Source organism: Lycorma delicatula, chromosome 12 (genome assembly GCF_047948215.1).
Source record: "Lycorma delicatula isolate Av1 chromosome 12, ASM4794821v1, whole genome shotgun sequence".
In the NCBI taxonomy this organism is placed as follows: domain Eukaryota; kingdom Metazoa; phylum Arthropoda; class Insecta; order Hemiptera; family Fulgoridae; genus Lycorma; species Lycorma delicatula.
In genome coordinates this window covers 35,999,614-36,024,085 of record NC_134466.1, presented here as the reverse complement: position 1 = coordinate 36,024,085, position 24,472 = coordinate 35,999,614, and the positions used below count along the sequence as shown (strand labels likewise).

General features: G+C 29.5%; 1 protein-coding gene across 4 annotated transcripts in view; it reads right to left on the bottom strand.

The window, feature by feature from the left end:
* Positions 1-24,472, bottom strand: part of Pak (serine/threonine-protein kinase PAK 3-like protein) — an 89,912-nt gene that overhangs the window by 18,075 nt on the left and 47,365 nt on the right. For all 4 annotated transcript variants that reach the window (XM_075380795.1, XM_075380793.1, XM_075380794.1 and 1 more), the window contains 5 exons: positions 23,119-23,278; positions 15,552-15,781; positions 10,607-10,890; positions 5,253-5,439; positions 4,849-5,041 (listed from right to left, as the gene is read on the bottom strand). In XM_075380795.1, the coding sequence (XP_075236910.1) occupies positions 4,849-5,041; positions 5,253-5,439; positions 10,607-10,890; positions 15,552-15,781; positions 23,119-23,278 (1,054 nt within the window). The remainder of the gene's footprint in view (positions 1-4,848; positions 5,042-5,252; positions 5,440-10,606; positions 10,891-15,551; positions 15,782-23,118; positions 23,279-24,472) is intronic.

Below are 24,472 nucleotides of genomic sequence, written 5' to 3'. Positions count from 1 at the left end.
TATCTGAAGAAGTGCTGCTATCTACAGCAACTTTTATAATTGTGTCATCCTCATATTCTGTTTGAAGGTTGATCAAATTAAATTTACTTTTATATACATATATATAAAACATACACACACACACACACACACACACACACACACACACATATATATATATATATAAACATATATTTGTAAAATGTCGAAAGCCCTATTATTTGTACTATTACTGTATTTTTTAATTACCAGTATTTCTAAATTTGTTTGAATATCAAATATTGAATGTGTATTATAATAAGATGATCAGAAACATTAGAGAAACCCAGTTTTACATTTTTGTAATATCTAAAATATTCACAGAATGTAATTTAAAAGATCTAGTGGTTTTTCCTATATAAATATGGTCACATTCATTGTATTTTATTTTATAAATTCAACTCAAATTGTATAAACCATATGAATAAGTATGTTTTTTTTATAAATGTAATAGACTTTCTATACATACATATGTATGTATACATATTACAGCATATTATATGCCATGTACCGGGTGGGGCATATTAAACCGGTCTCAGACGTCTGATATGGTATCTTATAACACAGTGTGTGTCAGACTATGGTATGTTTATCACACGTTTTAGTTGAAGATCACTGACTCACTCATATGCCTTCAGCCTTCCCCTCCTATTCAGTGAGTGTATTGTTTGTGTCATGGTGTATTCAATTGAACACTTTTGTGAAAGAATATGTTTGCACAATTTCCAATAAATTTGGTTTATGAAAGGTTTCAAGGGATGTATCCTTTTTTCTTTCTTTTTCTGTTTAGCATCCAAAACCACCATAAGATATTACTTCAGGGGGTAAATGATGTATAGTGTACAGTTTCAAGTCGACCATTCCTCAGATGAATTGTACAAATAATGTTCCTGCCAAATCAACAATTAAAAATTTAGAGAAAAGAGGTGAGCAACTGGCTCTGTTATCAATGCCAAGAGAGTAAAACAACTAACTGTTTGAACTCCAGAAGTTGTTGATATAGTGAATCGTATCGGAAGAAATACTCATAAATCAACATGAAGATTAGTCCAATAAGCAGTTTCTCAAACATTGTGTCTGCGTATACTTCAACGATTTACAAATGAAAGCCTATTGTACAAGTGTTGTATATGAATTAAAACATGATAAGGGTAAATGAGTAATTTATGACCAGTGGCTTTACCAGAATATTAGCGAAAGATTCCTTGATTCTTTTCTGTTCATTTCAATAGATAAAGCATGGTTCCATTAAATCTCAGAATACACATTGGATTGCACAAAACCCAAATGAAACTCATCAGAAACCACTCTATGATTTAAAAATTGGTGATTGGTGTGCAATTTCTGGAAGCCAGATAATCGGACCAATATTCTTTAACAAGACTGTTTATACTGACATCTATTTACAACTGTAGTAAGAATTTACATATAGCTTGACTCAAGAAGAACTTTCTTATGGATACTTCCAAGAAGATAGAGACTTCCCACACTTCTGATTGGTTTCTCACTTAAATTCACCAAGATTTCACAAAGGATAGAAAAATCATTAAGAACTTGTGGCCACCTCAAATCTTCAGACTTATTGCTGGGTGATTTTTACCTCTGGAGCTACCTGAAAGGGATAGTCTACAAGAACAGTCCAAAGATGTTAGAAGAGTTGAAAGACAACGTATGACAAGAGATTGCCACGATTCCAGTAGGAAAATTGCAAAAGGTTTTTCTGAACATGATTTGTCACGCTGAATGTTGTATAGAGGCGGGCGGTGAGCATTTTGAACACGGACTTTAAAATTACAAGGCTTGATTGATAAATTTTGCACATTAGTGTGCTAAATGGAGACAAAAGATAGTATCAAGTAGCCGCGGCAGCAATGATAGCTAAAATCCCCCTCTACAAACCTGCAATAATGCATTGAAATCAGTTTACCAGATTGTTTTCAGTAGCAGTTAAATGGAGTCTAGTATGGTCAATTTGTCAACATGGTTAAAACAGCGCGCAGTGATTGAATTTTTAATAGCAGAAAATGTAAATCCTATGAATATTTTTTATAGTTTAAAAGCAGTTTGCTGTAGTGAAACTGTTGAAAGGAGTACTGTGAATAGATGGGTGCTGAAATTTTGTGAATGTGAAGCTGGTAAAGTGAAATTGAGGATGCACCTTGCAGTGGATGACCAGTTTCTGTGACTGACGAAAAACATTGAAAGGTGGACGATTTGCTTCAAAGTGACAGTGAATCACCCAGCAACACATCGCTATTCAGCTATATCTACAGAACAAGTAGACCATAGTATCAAGCAATTGGGTTACTATAAAATCTGTGCATGATGGGTACCGCACAAACTGACGGACGAACACAAGCAATGTCTTGTCAAATATTGCTAAGAACTTTTACAATGCTATTGTGCTGAAGGAAATGACTTCCTTTTAAATATTGTGGCCAGGTATGAGAGTTGGGTACATTATTATAACCCAGAACGAAAAAGGCAAAGTATGGAATACAAATGCTATGAATCACCAAAACTCAAGGTTTGGTGAAAAAACTCTTTTTGATGGTATTTTGGGACACCAAACACATTTATGTGACCAAGTATCTGGAACATGGGATGACTGTGATCTCCAAACGGTACATTGAGACATTAAGACACCTCAGACAAGTATGTCGTGTTCAAAAGACTGCTCATAATCTTGCAATATGACAATGCGTGGCCTCACACATCGCACGCCACTACAGAGGTTTTCTACAAGCTGAAGTTCGAGCCTATTTCCATCCACCATACTCGCTGGATTTGGCTATAGAGCAAGTGAGGGACTCGCAAAAGCGCTCTTGCTTGAATTACAGAATAAGGTAGGATTCATCCTATTTTATTTTATTTTAATATTCTTGTACTTAGGTTGATCAGATTAATATTTTATATATATATATATAAGGTGTAAATGTAGGCTATCTCATTACAAAAGAATTTATAATTAATTTATTGTGTTTTTAATAGCAGAATACAGTACTACATTGTATGCCGTGACTTTACCTTTTTTAACTGGACTTAAAATTTCTAGTAGTCTTAATAATTTTTCATTTCAAAACCGCTTTTCCATCCCAATAATTAAAATTATGGAAACAGCATATTATTAACATAATAGTCAGTTCAGTATAAAAAGAAGTTCTATCTTTAATAACAGATGGGATAGGATCAAATAGCTGGTATTTTAAACTAACCATCAGAAAAAACCTAAAACTACATGATACTGTACTGTATACCTAAATGAAATTAAATATTTACTTTTTACAAGTTTTACAACAATGAAAATTCACTGTCTAAAAACTATACAAAGAATAAGCCATTCTTACTTCTTTGCTGTAGTTCTATAGTTGCTGGAGCTGCACAGCTACATAGCAATCAAACAAAATGTTGGATGTCAGGGTTTTCCAAACATTGACATATCAAGATACTCTTAGTCCAAAAAATACACAAAACAGTTAAAAGCATTTCCGGAAGATGTATTTAACTACATATGTATATATGTTTGCTTATTATATTTAATTATTATCTACGGATTGGTTCAACATAAATTCTTTGAAAACTGCTCAAAATATTTCTATAATGGGGCATTGATGGCATTAAATTATGGATAAAATTAAAGAACGGACCAGACAGTTTTTACTTTTTGAATTTTGGACTTTTTGTAGTCATTGTAGAAAGTTGAGCTTTAATATGATGAAAGTACTTATTAGATTATTTAATCCAATGTATTAATGTTTATCAAATTTAGGGTTGGGAATATTGAACATTATTTCTTTACCCTGAAGTGAAAGATAAACTAAAGGAAAGAAGCAATCGTATAACTAGAAATAAAAGAATTGCCCTTCCAATAATAAATAAAAGTATACAAAAAAAAGTAGCATAATAAATGCAATATGTGTGTTCAACCAACTTCTATCAAATATGAATTTAAAAACTAAAATTATTAGAAATAATGAATGCATCACGGACTCAATTCAGGAAATGTTGCAATAACAAATGATGTATAATATATGAAAAATTTCATTTTGTCTAATAGTTTATAATTAGTCTTCAGTTCATCTTTGAAGTTTTTTATTATTGTAATATCTCACACCCTGTGTAGTTATCATGTATACTTCTATAGGGATTTTATGCATGTATTGTCTTGTTAAAGACATTGGGCTTGTATTAAATCTCCTGGTCATTCTGTTTATTACATGGGAGTGGGGTGGTTTGTGTCCAATTGAGACTGTTTCCTTTCATGTAAACCCCATTCTTTCTAATATATTCATAAGACTATTACACAACAATGTAAAAGTATTCGGAGAGGAAAGATATGACAAGAAGAAATACTCAGTTTATACTGTGATATCAACCAGAATATGAAGATAAAAATTTATTATACTAGTGTTCAACTAATCCATCAGTAGTAAAATATTCACATGAAGGAGAAAAGAATTGGCCATTATTCTTGGCCTAGCACTTAGTTCTTTCTTGATCTTTAATAACAGCTGATAAGCATTAATAATCTTTCAAAATAATAACCCTATTATTTTAACTATAGCTTCACCTTAAACACAAAGTGTCATTTAAACTAATTTACAAATATTTCAGCTTACACTTCACCGAATTCAGTAATTATAATACCAAGGTACATGCCCCCTGCAGAGTTTAAGAATATACTATTTACTGGTGAGGTTAACAGAATATTATTATTAATGCACTGACTAGGCATGTAGTCAGTGGATTAAAATTCACTTGAATGATATTTCATCTAGACAGCAAATCATTAAAGGTAGTAGTAGATACTGCTATAAAAAAAAAACTTACTCAATTTAACACTTCCATCTAGGCCTAATAAAATATTATCAGACTTAATATCACGATGTATCACTTGATTACAATGTAAAAATTCCAAAGCTTGTAACACTTCTCTACACACAGATGCTATTTGACCTTCATCCATACAAGTTTCAGTAACTACATCAGTCAATGAACCACCAGGCAGATATTCCATAACAACCTGTTTTAAAAAGAAAGACGAAGCTTTATAAATATATTTAAAATTCACATTTTCAGTACACAAAGAAAATCATTGTATTTGCAATACTAAAAATGTTTCTTGACTTTCCAAATTTTTTCAAGTCACTAGATAGTAGAATTCCCATTATTAAAATAAAAGTAAGGCCAAAGGAGTTATAATAAAGAAAGTAAATAACAAAACAAAAACTTACCCATAATTCTTCAGAAACCAAATAACTATCTAAATAATTCACAACATTAGGATGTTTATTTTCTCTCATAACAAGTATTTCATTAATAATTAATTCTTTCTTTGGTTGCTGTGATAAATTCATTTGTTTAATTGCAACTTCCATACCGGTTGATGCTTCAATCGCTGTAAAAACAGTTCCTGAAGCCCTAATAAATAAAGAAAAATAATTAACTTAAAAAATAATAACACTTGATTTATAAAAAAGTTTAAATATAACAGTGAAATATACTTTTGTAATATATGTAAAAATAAGTACTATTTATAATGGTAGTGATAAAATAAAATGGCAGCATAAAACAAACCTTTCTTAAAAAATTTTTTATTTAAAAATAAAAAAATTCCAACATTTCAATATACTGCGTAACAAAATAAACTGTGACTTTTTATTATTTATGTTAATTTCTATACTAGATTGAACATAAATGAAACTATGACACTGTCCACAAAATTTGTGAAAATAAATTAATTTGTGAGTATTAAGAAAAAATGAAAAATTTCAGAACATGTTCTACAAGTGAAAATAGAATAAAAACTGTTCATATAAAATAAGTTTAGAAATGCTTCGTTTTCTAATAATAGCTTTTTAGAAAGTTTTTTTTTCTAATAAAAGCTTTTGAAAAATTTCACTCCGATTTCTGCTCAAGTTACTGATGTTTTCGGATTAATCTGATGATTTCGTATCATTTTTTATCTGAAAAATTGGATAAAACTGGTCCAAGAACTGCAGCACTGCACTAGTAACTTTTAAAAAAAATTATTGTAAAGCACAAAAAACCGGTGTCATAAAACACAATTTTTTATGTTTGATGAACAATAACTTTGTTAAATTGCCAGTAAAGAAATAAAATTTTACAACATTTCTACAGAATTTAATTTGTAATTTTGACTAAACATGAAGAAGAGTTAAGACATTTGATTTTTGAAAACAAAACTAACAAAAATGTAAAGGCTGAAAATTGCTGTATTATAATTTTAAACAATAACTAGAGAATCATTTGAATATTGACTATAACTCAAAAGTGAAGCATATTTAGACTGTTTTTTCTTTGTTGTACAGCTACTGAAATCTTTCAATCTTTTTCATGAGCCCTGTGTATACATAAAAGATTAATAAAATAATGAAGAATTATAAAACATGAAATGAAAAAAAAAAAAGGTGAAATTCATAAGAGTGCTGGTTTAAACACGCATACTTGTAACTAAGCACCCGCTTGTCTCCCAGACTCACAATGTTCAATATCTGCTTAATATTAAAATAGACTATAAAAACATTGGGTGTGCTATTTAATGTATAATTAAGTTTTATTTTATCACGTATGTCAGTAATGAAAAGTACAGAAAATTAATTGCACACATACATTATTTTTATTAAAAACATTTTTTATAACAAATCTTTATTCTGTGGTCATTATAACAATAGCATTTTTTGAGTAAATTCCTAACCAGAAATGACAATATGTTTTAAAACTAAAATTATTTTAAATTAGAAAATTGCTTCATTTATTTATATTCTATAATTAGCAACCTTGGTTTTTATTACAGAATACATTACTTACATTATATAAACACAAACATAAAAGTTACTGAAAGATTGTTAAAAATATTAAAAAAGGTATAAAAATTACATAATATAATTATAATATATATATATATATATATATATATATATATATATATGAAGTCTGTTCAGAAAATAACTGAACATTTTTAATTAAGCGCCATGAGCTATTTAGTGATGTACAGTTGGCAGCATTGTATTCAACATAATCTCCTCTGCAAAAAATGTTCTTGGATTGCTGTTATCTCATTTAGTTTTCGTGTTACTGTTATTTGAGAGGATTGGGTTTTAAGTGTTAGTAGTGATTTTTGTAATGTGTGATGTTTTGATGAACAAAATTTTATCTTAATATTATAGCCATATACCTAACTTTCGTCTCCTGTTATGATCCTTTGCATGAATGTTTCTTCGCCACTGGCATGTTCAAGAAGTTGCCGACAAACAACAACTCAATGTTTTCTTCTGTTCGGTCATCAAATTAGGAACAAACTTTGCTGCAACTTGATGTACGTTCAATTTTTCAGTCAAAATGTCATGGCATGATCCAACTGAGTGCTAACTTCTTCTGCAAGTTCTCTTGATAGTCAATCAGCAATTTACACACACCAGATTGTTGATTTTCTGAATGCGGTTGAAGTTGAAGGTCTTCCTGGTCGAGGGTCATCTTCAATTGATGGCAGACCATTTTTAAATCGTGAAAACCATTTATACATTGCGTATGACGTTATCACTACAAGCTTGAATAAGTTGAAAAGTTTCTGTGAAAGTTTTCACCAGTTTCACGCAAAATTTTATGTTGTATTGTTGTTCCTGAAAATTGCATATTACAATGCTACTAACACTTAAACATGTTGCACTCAAATAACAATAACACAAAAACAAAACGAGATATCAAAAAAATCCAAGAATATGTGGTTACCGAGGAGGTTATGCAGAACACAATACTGTCAATCGCATATCACTAAATATGAGAGTAAATCAAATATAAATGGGATTTTATTTATTTTTTTAAATTTATTTAAATTGAAAAATAAAAGGCAAACATAATTTATTTTTGTACATAGTTTCCTGCTTTAAAAATACATTTTTCCCAGTGAGAAGGAAGGTTTTTTATCGCAGCATTGTAGAATGAAGCTGGTTGTGTTAGGATCCAATTGGCAAGAAATCCCACCATTCCCTCATCATCATCAAATTGTTGCTCTTCTACAGCTTCTTTAAGTGACCCAAACAAATGAAAATCGCAGAGCAATAGGTCCAGGCTGCAGGGGGGATAATCAAGTTGATTCTAGTTTTAAGACCATTAAAAGCTGCAGTATGGAGCCTGGCCTTATCGTGGATGAGGATGGCCTCTTGCATCAGTTGGTCTTGTCTTCTGCGATGATATGCAGCCCTCACCTCATTCAACAGTTCATAGTAGTAAGCAGCATTGATTGTGTGTCGCTCATGCAGAAAATCAATGAGCAAAATCAATTTTCGAATCAATAACTGAGGTGTATGCAGTATTTAAATAGCAATATCTTTATTTAAAGATAATTGTTTATAAACACAAAATAATACAATAACGTTCAAATAAAAATACACTGCTAAATTATTTTTCAGTTGTATTGGAAACTAAATGCATGAATAAATGAAGTAATAAGAGATTATCCAGACAGCTATAGTAAGTAATATAGCTGTATACCAATTGATCACTTACCTTGAAATATTAGCAAATACAGATAATATTATTGATATAGAAATAAAATTTCAAATTCACCATATATGATGAAACTATATACATATTTACAGTAGTATGGCAAAAGAATGTTATATTCCCTTCTGAATAAAAGTATTCCAAAATATTTTCAACATACAATAGCAAATTTATCAGTTAGCCACAGTAACTATAGGCCAAGGTAGATAAATGTCTCAAATCAGGTAAAATCAAATTTTCAGTTTAAATAATTTTCTCATTTTTTTATAAATAAGATGGATAAATATTTATGCATATTAATTTTGTACATAAATTAAAAATATACATAAGATAAAAAGCTCATCTTGTAATGGAGGGATATGTATTGATCTTAACAAAGTAAAAAAATTACTAACCTTACCTTGAGTTCTAGGGATTTATCCTTAATCTTATTATTACAACAGTATTTTTCTGTCATATTTATTTCTGGCAGATCTTGGGTTCTTACTCTGATATAATTTAAATAATGAAGTTGTTGGACCTCTACAAGGTGGTATTGAAATCCCTTTCCTGGAGGCTGTTCAGCAGTACCTGAGATTTTTTTATGTCTTTTACACTGTCAAAGCAGTGGTCTTTCAGCTACAATTTTGGGAAACAAAACAAAGTTAAAAAGGCTAGCTCCAGAGATTACAGAGAATGGGGGATGATGTTATTACCATTCATAAAAAATTGCATTGTTTTGAGGGAGGAGTGTAGAGGTGCACTGACATGGGTGCAACGACAAATTTTGTTTTTCCTCACAATTCTCATTTTTTTCCCAATACATCTATCTTCTCTTAAATTCCTTGAAAACATCAATAAATGTCAGAATTCAACAGAACACCAGCAGAAAGAAATTTTCTGTGCGTATTGTCTTTGTTGTTAAAGAACAAGAACAAACATTTCAATGTGCTACTGACTAACTGTATCTTCTTTGATCTTGGAGACTATGGGCAATTTCACTGTGATGACTACTACTTTGTCTCTAAATCATGGCCATGAACCCAAGTTTCATCTCCGAATATATCCTACAGGTAAAGGAGGATCATTGTTATGAAATGATATATGTTATGAAACTCACAACACTTATTAACATGCTACTCTTCATGATTAAGTGACAAATCCAAGACAAGCTTTATAGAACTTGACACACGTTTTAATTTCTCAGCAGGTTCCATAACAAATACGAACCCTGTCACACAATTTGAATGTGGAGTGTTTGGCAACAGCCCTAGTGAATGAGTTCTGAATTTTCTCCATATTTTCTGGTGTTTTGTTTGTGGAAGGTCACCTGAACGACTGTTTTCAAACGATATTGATTTTCTAATGTTTTTGAAACGAGTATGCTATCAAAAAATTTATGTTCAACTTAAAGAATCTTCTTTAAAAGCCTCATGAAGCAAATCTAAAAGTCCCTGTGGCGGCCAATTTATTAAATTTCAAATAAAATTTTATTTAACAGTACACTAAAATTCAATATCTACCATCTCTCATCATTACTGTCAGATTGTACATTTTTACTTGTGACACATTTGTTTATCAACCATTTTTAATATTTTATAATTAGTATTTTAAATATTATAAAAAATACTGTGAATTCTATACATATTTATTTTCATTTAATATGATTATATATTTACAACCTTCTAAGTACGAAAGAATCCTTGAACAGTTCTACAAGCAGACAAGAGTCATTACTATGCTAAGATCCAATAAAGAAGTCATTACTCTGCCGAATAATCGGTGATCTGAGTCTCACTTCACTAACAGAGAGTACTAATCTATTAATAAGTTTTGTTTCTTTTCCTTTATGAATATATTTGAAATATGAACAGTACATCTCATTTATATGAAATTTATTAGTAATTTTAAATTCTTTTAAATTTATTGAGAGAAATTTAATGGTGGATGACATATTTCTTCCTTTCCGGTTAGCTTTTTTAAAAAGTTATTTATTTTTGTTTTCAACATTTATATGCTGAATAAACCTAACACATTTATGCAATATATAATACAAAAATTTCAATCAATAATATATACTAACCCCTGCCCAATTTTTTCCATTTTGGTATATTTACGATTAGGATCACCGACACTGACGATTGTTCGTAATTTTTCAAGAATTTCATCATCACTCATTTTCTTTTTACGATTAGTACTACTACCAGTATTTGTATTAGATACATTAATAGTCACTGGAGGATTATGATTTTTATTTTTATCCAATGTAGTGGCAGGACTTAACGTTGTTGTGCCATTTGTTGTACGTGCTGCAGGTACTGGTGGTGTAACTATTTGAGTAACTGTTTCTTCAACCGGCTTTGTGTACTGAAAAAACAAAAGAAAAAGAAAACTTTAATGTATTTATACATTACAACAAATATAAATAAAAAAAATCACATCAAATCAGAAAATGTAGGGTATTTGTAAACAAAAGGGATTGTATAGATACATTTTCAACACAAATACAAACAAGATTGCACTATGATATAATTCTGTTCATTTGTGCTAGATGGGAATGAATTAATCCAGATAAATTAAAGCCCACATAATGTGAAAATATGTGTAGACTTCTGAGATCATACTGAACTGTTGAGCACAAAAATCAAAATATATAGAAATTTGTCTGAAATTGTTTTTAACATACATAATAATAAATTCAAATTTATTTCAATGAGATCAATTTTAAAGAAAATGCACCTACAAAGTGTGGAATAAGTCTCTCAAGCAGTCACTAAATCGTTCCCATTTCTTCAAACTGGCAAGAGTTCAATGTGATATTGTGACCACAATAACTTACATTTGTAAACCTGCGTCCAACCGGTAGATAGACATATAATCTGCAAATAGATCTATAGCCTTTAATTTGCTGCTGAGTAAATATGAAAAATCCAAATATTCATATTTGAAAAAAATGAATAAATTAAGTTATAATTATAATGAATTTAACTCTTTTATTCCATATATCTCATAATACTGTACAACTTTAAATTTAAAAAAATGGACTAAAATTATAAAAGAAATGAATTTCTGAAAAGTTACATAATAAATAATACATGTTTTTTAAATATCTTGACAAAGAATCAAGACTGGATAACAAAATTATACTGTACATACATTACAGCTATTGGCTGAGTAAAACTAAATAAGATATTATCTTTTAATTTAAGTATTATAAACAATATATTATATCAGGACTTGAGCTACTACATTCACCACTAACATACAACCAAAATATCATTATGTCATTAATTCTAACAAATTGGGACCTTGATTAGTTACGATCAGAAAGTAAGTTATACCCCCTCTATGAAACAAATATATTTATAAAACAATTTTTTTTTTATTAAACAAAAACTACATATTTTATCTATTTTTCTATGTAATCACCAAGTTTTCTAAACACTTTTCATAACTTGTGACAAGTTTTTCAATTCTACTCTCATAAAAATTTTTTCCAACTTCCTTTACCATTTAACCACTCAAAAATTACTTCCTTATGTTAATCATCATTAGTGAAACGCTCCTCTACCAGGTCTTGCTTGAGAGGACCAAACAAAACAGGTGGTAGTCGCAGGGTGCTAGGTCAGGGCTGTAAGCAGGTGAGACCACAATTACCACTTGAATTTTTGCAGTAACTCCTTTATCACATGAGGATGAATGAGGAACAGCGTTATCATGAAGAAAAACGACCCATCGCTCAATCTTCTGGGTCTTCGATCTTTAATGGCTTTACGCAATTTTTTTTAGTCTCACAGTAAGATTCGGCATTGATTGTTGCTCCTCAGGGCATAAATTCACTGTAAACAACTCCCTCAGATTCGAAAAAGACTGTCAGCAGAACCTTTCAAACATTTGGGGATGTTTTCACTTTTTTGGGCTACAATGAATTTTTGTCTCCATTCATGTGATGCTTGTTTAGTCTCAGAAGTGTAATGAAGCACCCAGCTCTCATCCCCTGTGATGATTTGTTTCAAAAACTGTGGACCAGTCCTGGAATAAAGTTGAAGAAAAGAAAGAGCAGACGTAAAACGTTGATGTTTGTGATTGTTGGTCAACAGATGTGGCATCCATCGTGCACACATCTTACGGTAATCAAGCTGATCGTGAATAATCGTAAACACACTACCATAACTGTTGTTAAGTTCACTTGCAATCTCTCTAATTTTAATGTGCCGGTAACTCAAGATCATTTAATTCATGTGTTCTGCATTACCTGTGGTGTTTGCAGTTGAAGGACGCCCAGTATGCAGTTTGTCACTCACATTTGTTCTTCTGTTACTGAACGTTTGACACCATTTTGTGATCATAAGGCATTGCATTACATACTCACCATATACCTCAAAAATTTGTTGATGAATTTCACAAAAATTGTAATTTTTTGCACACAGAAATCGGATTACTGAACGCACTTCTATGCTGGACGAAACCTCTAGAGGACATGCCATATTGACGATACTACACATATACTGAATGTTGTATAGAATTGCTGCTGGGGGAGCGTGAAAACAGCAATCCAACCAGTGCTGTCACTATAACACATTAATGTATCCCTTTCAGTTCAAGAACACGGCAATGGTGTAACTAACTTTTTGATTCACCTTTCATAAAACATTTTCTTAGTTTAGATTTTTTAAATATGAATTATTACATTAAGAGAGCATAATAAAATCAATTGCAGTAAAACAATGATATTTGCGATTTAAGAACTACTATCATTTTTATAAAAATATTATTAATAAAAATAAATTTTTATAATTTATAAAACAAATTGAAATAATGGAGATTATACATATCAAAAAAAGTCTAAAAACAGGTTTTTAAATGGCTTAATGTAAAATAATTATTTTTTGACAAATGATTTAAAATTAATGTTAATTTGATGTAGAGCCATTTTTGAGTGACTTTTACAATTAAAAGAACTCTTTCACAAAACAACTGTTTTAAAAATGAATAAAAAAAGATAAATTTAAAATTTCTCTCCTCATCTTGAGAATGAATTTGATTTCTTATGAGAAAGGCCTCAAATTCTTTTAAGAGATTTTTAAAATTAAGCTTAGAATAAATGGAAGTTTTTGATTCAACAAAACTAAATAATATACAACTTTTTTTTTCATTTCAATAAATAATACATAGGATGAACTACTGGCTGTAAGTTTTGAATGAATTATTTATTAATAATATTGATATCAGTGTAGTTACAGCAAACTGATAAGTCTGATTTACAGTAACAAAAAGTCATTTTGTTTAAATAGTTTATACATAAAAAATTTAAAAAAATTATATCTTTACCCAAAATCCCACCAAATGTCAAATTCATCCTGTAATACGTTTTCTACATGTAAATGGTGAATGCAGAGTAGAAGTTCCAAGATATATCTCCTTTTTTTCCATAATATTCTATATTTTCGCTAGGATTATCATGACAAATTTAGGTGTTATTTTCTGCCATCCCTGGCAATGTCAGAATAACATTTGTAGTTGATGCTTTTCGAATACCTCCATTTTCAAAAACCTAAGTGCTAAATGTAGTTTTGAGAATGGAGGTACTCCAAAATACATCAAGAACAAATGCTAGTGACAATGTCAGAAATAGCAGAAAATAAACTAAATCAATTACATCACAACTATTTATTGTAATATTATGAATAAAAAAATAATAATAAAAGTGATTACGTTAAATCCCAGAAGATAGGACTAAAGTTCAGAAATAAAAACAGTTCAGTAATAATTTAAGATCAATGACCAATTTCTTCACAAAACTGAAGACAACAATTGTAGAAATTGGTAGTTGATAAACGAATTAAATGAATAGTTTTCTGAAGCATCTAAAAATACAATTTGTGAAACTGTGAATAAAAAACTAGATTAAAAAATTGTTTGCGGGTCAGGTAAATGTTAATTGATGGACACAAGAAGACATGGGGTTCTGCGCTGATATTTTCCATACATTAACCAGAGAAAAAGATGAGTTCCTTGACTATATTGTGAACAGGGATGAAACCTGGGTTTACTATACTCCTGAATTGAAGCAACAATCACTATGATGGTATAAACATTCCCTCAAAATCAAGGAATCAAAACATTATCTTCAAACAAAAGAAATTATGGCTTCAAATTTTTTCAAGAGGTGTTCTGCTTGACTTCATCCAAGAAGGTAAAACAATTGCTGCTGATACAATATGTATCAGCATAAAAGACATTGACATCTTTTATAAACACTACTCAAAAGAAAATGAGAGAAATATTCCGATATGTTGTATCTGTCTGCTCCGTGCATCATTTCTGTACCTTATTTGGAAGTAGGACATTTTTATAATCTGCCTTATAGCTGGACCTCAATGATTTTTACTTGTTTCCTCAACTGAAGAAAATTGTTGCTGAAAAATATTTGATAATAATGAAGTGAACCAAAAGGTCATGAAGTAGTTCAAAAGATCGACGGTACACATTGGTGACTCAAGAATACATAAGCTGATTTCCAGATTTAAGTGCTTAGACAATCACGGTGATAAAGTAAACAAATATTTGTTACGTGATTGTTAAAGGTTTCCAAATGATCTAAAAAAAAAACAAATTTATAGATAAATTATTTCAACAATTTACCATTATCTTTTACAAATTGACGATTGAATGAGAATACACCTAAAATATCTTAAGAATGTAACACCCAGAAAGTTATGGAGTAACACAAGATGTCAAAAAAACAGTTAATAAACCACTTATTGATCATTTAACAACATTTATTTGCAGTTTCTGTGCATTTATTGTCAGCTAATATACACATCAATGCCACTTAAATAAAAAAATTACCTAGAAATTTATTAAAAAAAAAACACTCATCATTCTGTCTAAGGAATGAATAATTTATCTGTATACAGAAGTAGTTGAATGAAACATACAATTAAATAACATAATTTAATGATTCATTTAAATACTTTTAAATTATTTGTTCATCGATGGAACTGGAATCTTCAACAAATACTTACGATTGACTTTGTTCTCTCCGGTCGTGTAGCAATAGGAGGTGGGGGTGGTTCTTCTTCATGTTCAGATGATGTGACTGGAACATGTGTATCGGTATCAGGTGTGGTAGATGAAGGCGAACTGGAGGACGGTTGAGATAAACTCTGCTGACTGTGCGACGACTGCGATGAATGTGCTGTAACTGTATTATGATGTAACGATGGTCTTGGTGATACAGCAAGCTCGACTGTTGCTGAACAATAATGAAAAAAAAAACAAAGTTTTAATAATTTTAAGTCTCTATGGTCAATTTAATTCTGGCACCTTTTCCGTAATGCAACCACTTTTTCTTTTAAAACACTTACCCAGCAGACAGAGTCCAAATGGAAACATCTTTAATACAATGGTTTCAAATTTAGTGCATGCCTCCACATGGTTTGGCTGGATAACTATTTTCATACTAGAAAAAGGCGAAGACTGTGAACTAAAATGGAATTCCTTCGGTAACTGGCAGTACCGGTTGTATAGCTAATACCACAATTCTACAACTTGTGACTGTAGTCTTATTCCAGGAGTTCTAAACTTCTGTGCAGCTAACAAACATAATAAAAACGGTAAGTTCTTTTTTGAAAAATACTACTGCAGGTGGTTCTAATCCGTCATGTCACAAGGGTGGAACCAGCCATCTCAGATTATATAGAACCGGATACAAAAAAGGCACCGAGTTGGTCAAAGGACTCTGGAAACTTATAATTAAAATAGAAACTAAAATTTAAAAATAAATATTTTAGAGGAATAATAAATGTAAATTCGCTCTAAAAACTGGTAAACTAATGGAATTAAAAAAGTTATTAAATAAACTCTGAATTAAAGTTTGCGTGATCCAGGAAACGAGATTCCAAGATGAAAATAACTTTAATAGCAAAAATGTTTAAATCCTAAAAGGAAAGTCAGCAGAAAAGATTAAGGGTGCAAAGAATCTTAAATGCTTTGGAACTGCTTTCTTAGTCGATAAGCACTACAAAAATAATATTATAAATTTCCATTCTCTAAATAGTAGGCTTTCTATTCTTACAATAAAGTGTAAAAATAAATATTACGACTTAATTAACTGCCATGCACCTATAAATTAAGATCTATTATTAATCCTAAAAAAGTGGAATTAATGAAGTGGTAACTTTGGAAAAATGAAATAAAAAACAAATTAAAATTCTGCTTGGAGATTTTAATGTACAAAATGAGAGAGAAGAAGAAGACCGAGAAATAAAGGATGTACTTGACACACAAAAAGATAAATTCACATGGCCAACGACTGATCACAATTTGTAAAACATACATAATTTTTAAAAGACCTTTTAAAAATAAAAAAAATTTTAAGAAGCATATACATACCTGATTACCAGGATGCATTTATAAACTAAACAGTGAAACAGAAATTTATATATATATTTATATATATATATATAAAAATAAAATAAAAGACGCCATCTGGAGATTTCAATTTTATGGGCATTTATACAGAATGAGCACCAATGGATAACAAAACAAATATTAAACTTTTATAACAATAGAACTATTAAAACAAGCTGGTTTAAATGAGTAGAAAACGATCTTAAAACTTTAAAAATCTCCAAAGAAACCTGTTTAAATAGAGACCAATTTAGAAAATTAATCAAAGAATCTTAAGTTTGCAGAGAAGAAGGATGATAGAAATATAGGAAGAGTGGACCGAGGAAGAAAAACAAAAACAGACAAAAAAAAATTTTTTTAAATTGAGAAAACATAAGAAGTTCCAAACTATTAATGCAAATGTGATCCTTAATGGTCCAGACAAACAACAAAAAGTTTTTTAATGTAAAGAACTCTATAACACTTTAATTGTAAAGTTTTACATTTTTATTTAAATTTTTGTAAATATTTTAAAATTTCAATTTTTTCCCTGTTTTTCTGAAGCATCTTAAATTGATTTACACAAAGAAGCACTAGCAATGTCAATGATCTAAATTTTTATCTCAAATGCTATTGCATATATAGTTTATATAAAATTTTTAAATTCAATTCTGAGCTTACTGTTCACTAGAAGAATACTACTTATAAAAATTAAAGCATAATTTTCTTGATTATTGATTGTAAATTTTTATAATTTTTTTTATATATTTTTATTTTTTAAACCAATACATACAATTAAAACATCATATATAACCAGATTAGATTGATCTGTAATTTACTAAAGCCTTAACACATTAAATAAAAAATCCCAGAAATAAGGGATCTAAAGAGCCAAATTATTTAAGTTGCAATACAGAATCAATTTATTATAACCTATAATGATAGTATAATGCTAATTGTGTGCTCTGTTTTCAAAGAAAACTTAAATTTCAGCCTACAGTACTATTATTATCAGAAATCTATAAACAGCATCAGGAAAGGGCATTCAGTAGGTTTGAAAATTAATACTACAAATAACAATACTTGGTAGGATCTCAAAATATTCAATAAGGCAACATACAAACCTGCAGTTATTTACTGTTATATAATTTTCTCATTTTTTAATAGCTGTGACTATTTTCGATTAAATATTTTAACTAAGATAGTAAAATTATCAGAAAATGACTAATATTTATTGAACTAAAATAATTTATTAATTATAGCTAAAAATAATTAATTTATTTTTTAGCACACAGGCCAATTTTCCAATAAAAAGTAAAGATTGAACATAAATTATTGTGCGCATTTTAATGGTTACTAAAACATGAACTAAGCAATGTAGCACATTATGATGTTTCAACATCATAGTAGTAATTACTACTAGTAGTTTAAGTACTAGTTAGTAATGGCCTTAAATGAACGTGTCAGTGCAATGGTAACGACAGAGGGGATTGTGAATTGTGCAATGGCTACCATGTAGGAGAAAGGAAACTATGGTTTCATGATTCAACCATATCTGTTATTACAGTTTGTAATATTTTTGTTTAGATTATAGCCAAGGTCCTTCTAATAAAGACTCTATTAAATGTTGATGTCAGTAATTTAAAATTACAGGAAGTGTAGTGTGCAAAAAAAGGTGCTGGCATATCTCCTGTCTCCAAGGAAGCTGCAGATTGAGTAAGAGAAACTTTTCAGAGAAGTCCGGGTAAATCAACTCGTCATGTGAATTTAGAACAGGGAATATTGCTATCAACAATTGTGAAGGTTCTACACAAGCACTTAACACTTTATGCATACAAAATTCAGTCAGTGCATACAACTGAAGATGGTGATAAACTACGCTGTTATAATTTTGCTGTTGGACATTCTTGATAAAGTAAACGAAGATAATGTGTTTTCATAAAAAGTTATCTCTTTGATGAAGCTACCTTCCACGTTTCTGGTAGTGAGAACCCTGATGCAGTTTGACGAACATTACATGATAGACTGAAAATAAATTTTTTGTGTGCATTGACTCTTTATGAAGTAATTCTTTTTTGCCAAGCCAACGGATACTAGCCCTAGTTATTTAGACAAGTTACGGAAGTATGCAGTAGCACAAACTGAACATCGGCAACCCAATGTTTACTTCCAACATGGTAGTGCGCCGCCACACTGGCATTTACTTTTTAAGGACTACCTATGTGAGCAATTTCCTAAATATTGCATGATGGACCAATCCTCTGACAACCTCGACCTCCTGATACCCCACTCAATTTTGATCTTTCGGGGTTTTTCAAAGACAGTATTTACGCAATAAAGGTTGTAAACATTAATGAAATAAAAAGAATCAGAGATGTAATTAATGGAATAAATCCACATATTCTTTGTAATGTGTAGCATGATATTGAATATAGTCTATAAATTTTACACGAGCTCATGTGGAAAACATGTTATAAACAAAACTGTTTGAAATGCTCTGTTCAACAAGACATGCATGTAAGTACATTGCTTTATTTTTTTATTAACACCTAAAATGCGCTGAATAATTTACTGCCACCCTAAATATCCATCAACATCTTTTTTTTATAAAATTTTAACAAGTGAATTATTATTTTTTTCCTTAATTATTCAGTATACTTTATTCAATAAGTACAACTGATAAATTTTTATTTATTTCAATTTTTTTCCGTGTAATTATTTTATGAATAAGTCAATTCTAAGAGGTTTGTATGCAAATTATTGGATTTAATTAGTTATAGATTTCTAATTTCCATAATGAGTTATTATTGTTGTCTTAATTTATCAGTTATACCTCTTTTGTAAATGCATACACAAACAAAAAACATCTTTTTATTTATCGGTATTGGTCTAACTTAAGACTGCTCTAGAAAATCAAAATAAATAACATTGATACGGACAAATACACTACCTTGCTTTATTTTTCCTCAGTCCACCATTTTGTATTTTTTCAACAAAAATTTATACCTTAATAAAACAGGCTGAGGTATTTTAATGAAATCTAGTATACACAAGATCAAAGAAGTTTTAAAATTTTACCATTCAAAATTCCAAAATGGCAGCCATTTAAATGTTTTAATCATTAATAGCTTTATAAATATTAAGTTTTATTAAATAAAATGTTAAACTGCGAACAAAATGTCACTGAATTTGTTCAAATCGGTTGACAAAATGGATAAAATTATTAAAAGTGGATCACCCAAAAGTGTAAAATTTTCTTCGTTTTCACTTCTATCATTAACTGAATGAAAAATAATCTTTATTATTAACAACAGAACAGGCTCAAGATTTTTAATTTTTACAATTAACTCTAACAATTTCAGCCATATCTCAGCAGTTTATCAACTAATTTGAACAAATGGAGTTTAGTTTTTTCACAAAAAAGGGCTTAATATTTTTTTTCTTAAAACATAATTTGATAAAAATAATATTTACAGAGTTAATTGTTTAATGATTAAAAAATTATTTCATTATTTATTTTTTTTAAAAACTGTTATTTATTTTTTAGATGTTGTTTGATATATCAAATTTCATTAAATTATCTCTATCTGTTTTTAAGATATACATTTTTATTTAAAAAACAAAAAAATAGCATACAAAGGGAAAATGAAGCGAAATGGGGTGTATGTTCACATGAACTTTTTTGTTTATTTTGATATCCTGAATCAGTCATTGAAGCTTGGTTAATTAATACCTTCTTGGAACCCTGTTTACGTAAGATTTAGTTTTCCATTTACAGAGAGCCACATTAAATAATTTTCTTATTACACTTAACTGTTGCACCAATACTAAATGTAGGTGTCTCAATAAGAACCAGTATTTTAATTAAGAAAAAAACTCACTTTTTTGTTAACAATATTTAATATTTTTATTGTAAAATAAAGTACAATGTAGGAGGTTTACTACGAAATAATACATTTGCCACATGACTACCCAGGTTCCTTTAGTAGGTGTTCACTCTTAATAAAATTTTCAAATACATATTCATATTCGGAGTGTAAGTCAATTTCTTCAATACAGTGGTGAATTTCATTCAACTCTAAGAGTATCTGTGGGTTAATGGCTTGCACACTGGTCTTCAAATAACTCCACAAAAAATAATTGCATGGTGTTAGATCGCAAGACCTTGCCGACCAGTTCTGATCTTAAAAATGAGAGATGATGACCGGGAAACTTGGTCTGCAATAACTGTTTGGTTTTACGTACTGTGGCAGGTTGCACCGTCCTGTTTCAAACATATATCTTCCATGACCATATCTTTCAATTCTTACAAAAATTAATTCTTAAGCACCACATAGTTGACAGAGATGGGGCATTGTATATACCGAAAAGAGTACTTTCTCACTGTTTTCACCAAACACTCCCCATTTTTATGATGGATTTTTAGAATAAATGAATGCTGCTCTAATGTGGAGTTTCTAATAACCTCTAAGTCTCACTCAGACATATATCAATTATGGTAGCTTAAAAAGTTGTAATTCGAAAATGGTGCATAATTTAAAATACCGGTTCATATTGACACCCGTCCAATATCAATGAAAATTATTATTTTCCTTGAAGAATATATGATAAGAAAAACCCAATAATAAAGAACAGCTAGAAATAATTAAGCAGTTTTCCTACCTTCTTATTTTGCTGTACATAATAAAAATTTCAAGACCTTTCAAACAGAACATGAAACATGTGTGAATAACTCGTCTCAGAAATCACATCTTTTGTTTACCAACAAAATTCAATATCTATATATTTGATTCGAGCTGCTGCCATCAGATGCATGGTATAAAAACAGTTGGAAATGAATGGCAATATTAGTTTTGACTGGAACAGTAGCCGGGAACATGTATGTGTTTGGTTTATTATAAACCAAAATAGCAGCAAATCTAGTGATAACATAATAAGTCAAAATTGATGAGTCTTCTTTCAAAACATAGAAAATATTGTGGAGTACTTTTTTAACAATGAATTTTAAGAAACAAAAAAACAACAAAGGATTCAAAAACATATTCCAACAGCTGGATATAATATAAAACATTGGAACCTAAAAGGTTTGAACACCTTACAGTTAAAAATCTGTACAATTTTGTCAATCCACAAACCAGTAAAATGGAAAATAAAAAATATCACAGAACTGCCAAGCAACACTTAGAATTAAAGGCCAGTTAGACTAATTCTAGCTTCAATCCATAATTTTTGGGCTCTAGATATGACTACTTCAACATTTATAAGTACTTCTTAATTTATAATTTCAAGAAATAGTAAATTAAAAACAAGCGGGTTTCTGTTAAAGGAAAAGAATAAGGTACTCTATTGCTGGAGTTAGTTCTTGGAATGTACCACATGCAGATATGGTGACTACTATGATAAGTTTAAGGTACACTAGATTTCACAATATCTAATTTTCATCTACATATTTCTCATCATTTCAGTAAAATCAAAGACTACATAATTAATTATTTCATAACCACTGATCACCTTTAATTTAGATATAGTGTGCTAATTATTTATTATAAAATGAAATTTCTATATACCAAATAAAACAGGAACAAATAGATAAGGTACTTAAGCCGATACGGTTTACTGTGCTTAAATATATACCTTGTTCACAGTAATAACAAAATCATGACTTCCCTGGTTACTGGACATTGTGGTGCAGAAAGTGATGTGTTGATGCATTCATTAGGAAAGAAACATCCCTCATAAATAAGTTCAGAGAATCAATCATTTGAGTATGGCCAAAGCAGTTTATTAACTATAATGTGTACAACTGAAATTTATGTAAATATTTTATACAAAGCTTAGGGAATAAGACAACTGACAAACCTATCGATAAATCGTCTCATCAGCCCCCCCTGATTTGGATAGGGTTGAGAAAGTACTATGTATCATTACTGGAAATGGACCAATCAGAATTTGTATTATGTATTTTATTTAGTTCAGAATGAAATCCTCTTACAAGTCTGTCATCAGTTTTTATGATATTTTTAATGATTTTCAAGTTGCTTAAATTATGTAAAAATATTATATAAATATATTAATTTAAATCAATCTGACAAATTCATTTTTTAAAACTGCAGTAATTTCAACTCATGATGGTTACAATAACAATTAAAGATATCCACTAAATACATATAAAAAAAAATTATCTGCATTTTTAATACTGACCGACCATTTTAGTAGTTGTCATATATTTAGAGCCCTTAACTTCTTTGCTAGAATAATCAAACCAATTGAGGACATCTAAAACTGCTTGTGGATTTTTTTTCTGTTCTTGTTTACTAATATTTGAACTCATCAACAGACGTGCCCATGCTTCTGGCATACCCTGTAAAAGCAAAAAAAAATTAATTAAAAATTTATGCACAGATTAATACTTAAGAAAAAGACAAATTTACAAAAAGTAATAACATCTAATTTAAATTTTTTCAAAAATGTTAGTATAATACTTAACATTTAAAAATATTGTTAAAAAAAAAAAAAAAATTGTTTATAAAAATGCTTATAATATAATCAATTAGGGCTCTGATATATGATAAAGTAAATTCCTAACTACTTGCTTTTCCAGATCTGTAAAAATTAATTAAGTACCATAATGGAAATTTGTAAGGTGCAAATAATGTAAAATTACCATGTATTTTGATTTTTTTTTTTTTTAATGGATATATTTTAATTTGAGAAGTAAAACAAAACAATATTCTAGCATGAAAAAGCATTAAAATTTTTTTAAATTACAAAAATTGGTAACTTAACCTAACCGACCATTTATTACTGAAACATTAATTTCAGATTTATTCTATGAATGCAATGAAACAAACAGTTTAATATTTAATATTGTAATAATTCAATAATATTTCAAGTTAAAAGTTTTATAAAAGTAAAACTGTATTTTACAACACCAGGGTAACAAGTAATGAAAAAAAAAAGGCTGCCAGCTATACAAAAAATAATATTCATCAATTTACAACCACAAAGAAAATTGTAAACAAAAGCACATCAATAATTAAATTCTGATTATCTGCCATACAACATTCATTTGTTTGATAGATAAAATCCGTTCTTTTAGGTTATTACTTTAAACTTTAACTAGTAGAATATTCCTCTATTGTGAATAATATAACTACTTTCCGAATTTGTACATGTAAGAAGCAGTCATATAAAAAATATAACTGAGCACAAATGTATTCTACATGGTTAACAGTAAAACAAGCTTTTAAATTCAGAATTTGTGTGTGTGTATATATATATATATATATATATATATATATATATTATGCAATTTTATATATTTAAAGAGCAAGCATGTAAAAAGTACAGCTGGACAGAATACAACGACGTAATTCATAAATGAGTTTTCATTGACTTTGCAAAAGTAAGAATATTACATCAAAAACCAAAAGCAGATAATACATAAACCAAACCTTAAAAATCACTGGTTAAACAATATCTACATGTTGAAACATTTATTGTAGAAATTAACCATGCATCCAATTCAACAAGATAAGCGAGATAATAGATGACA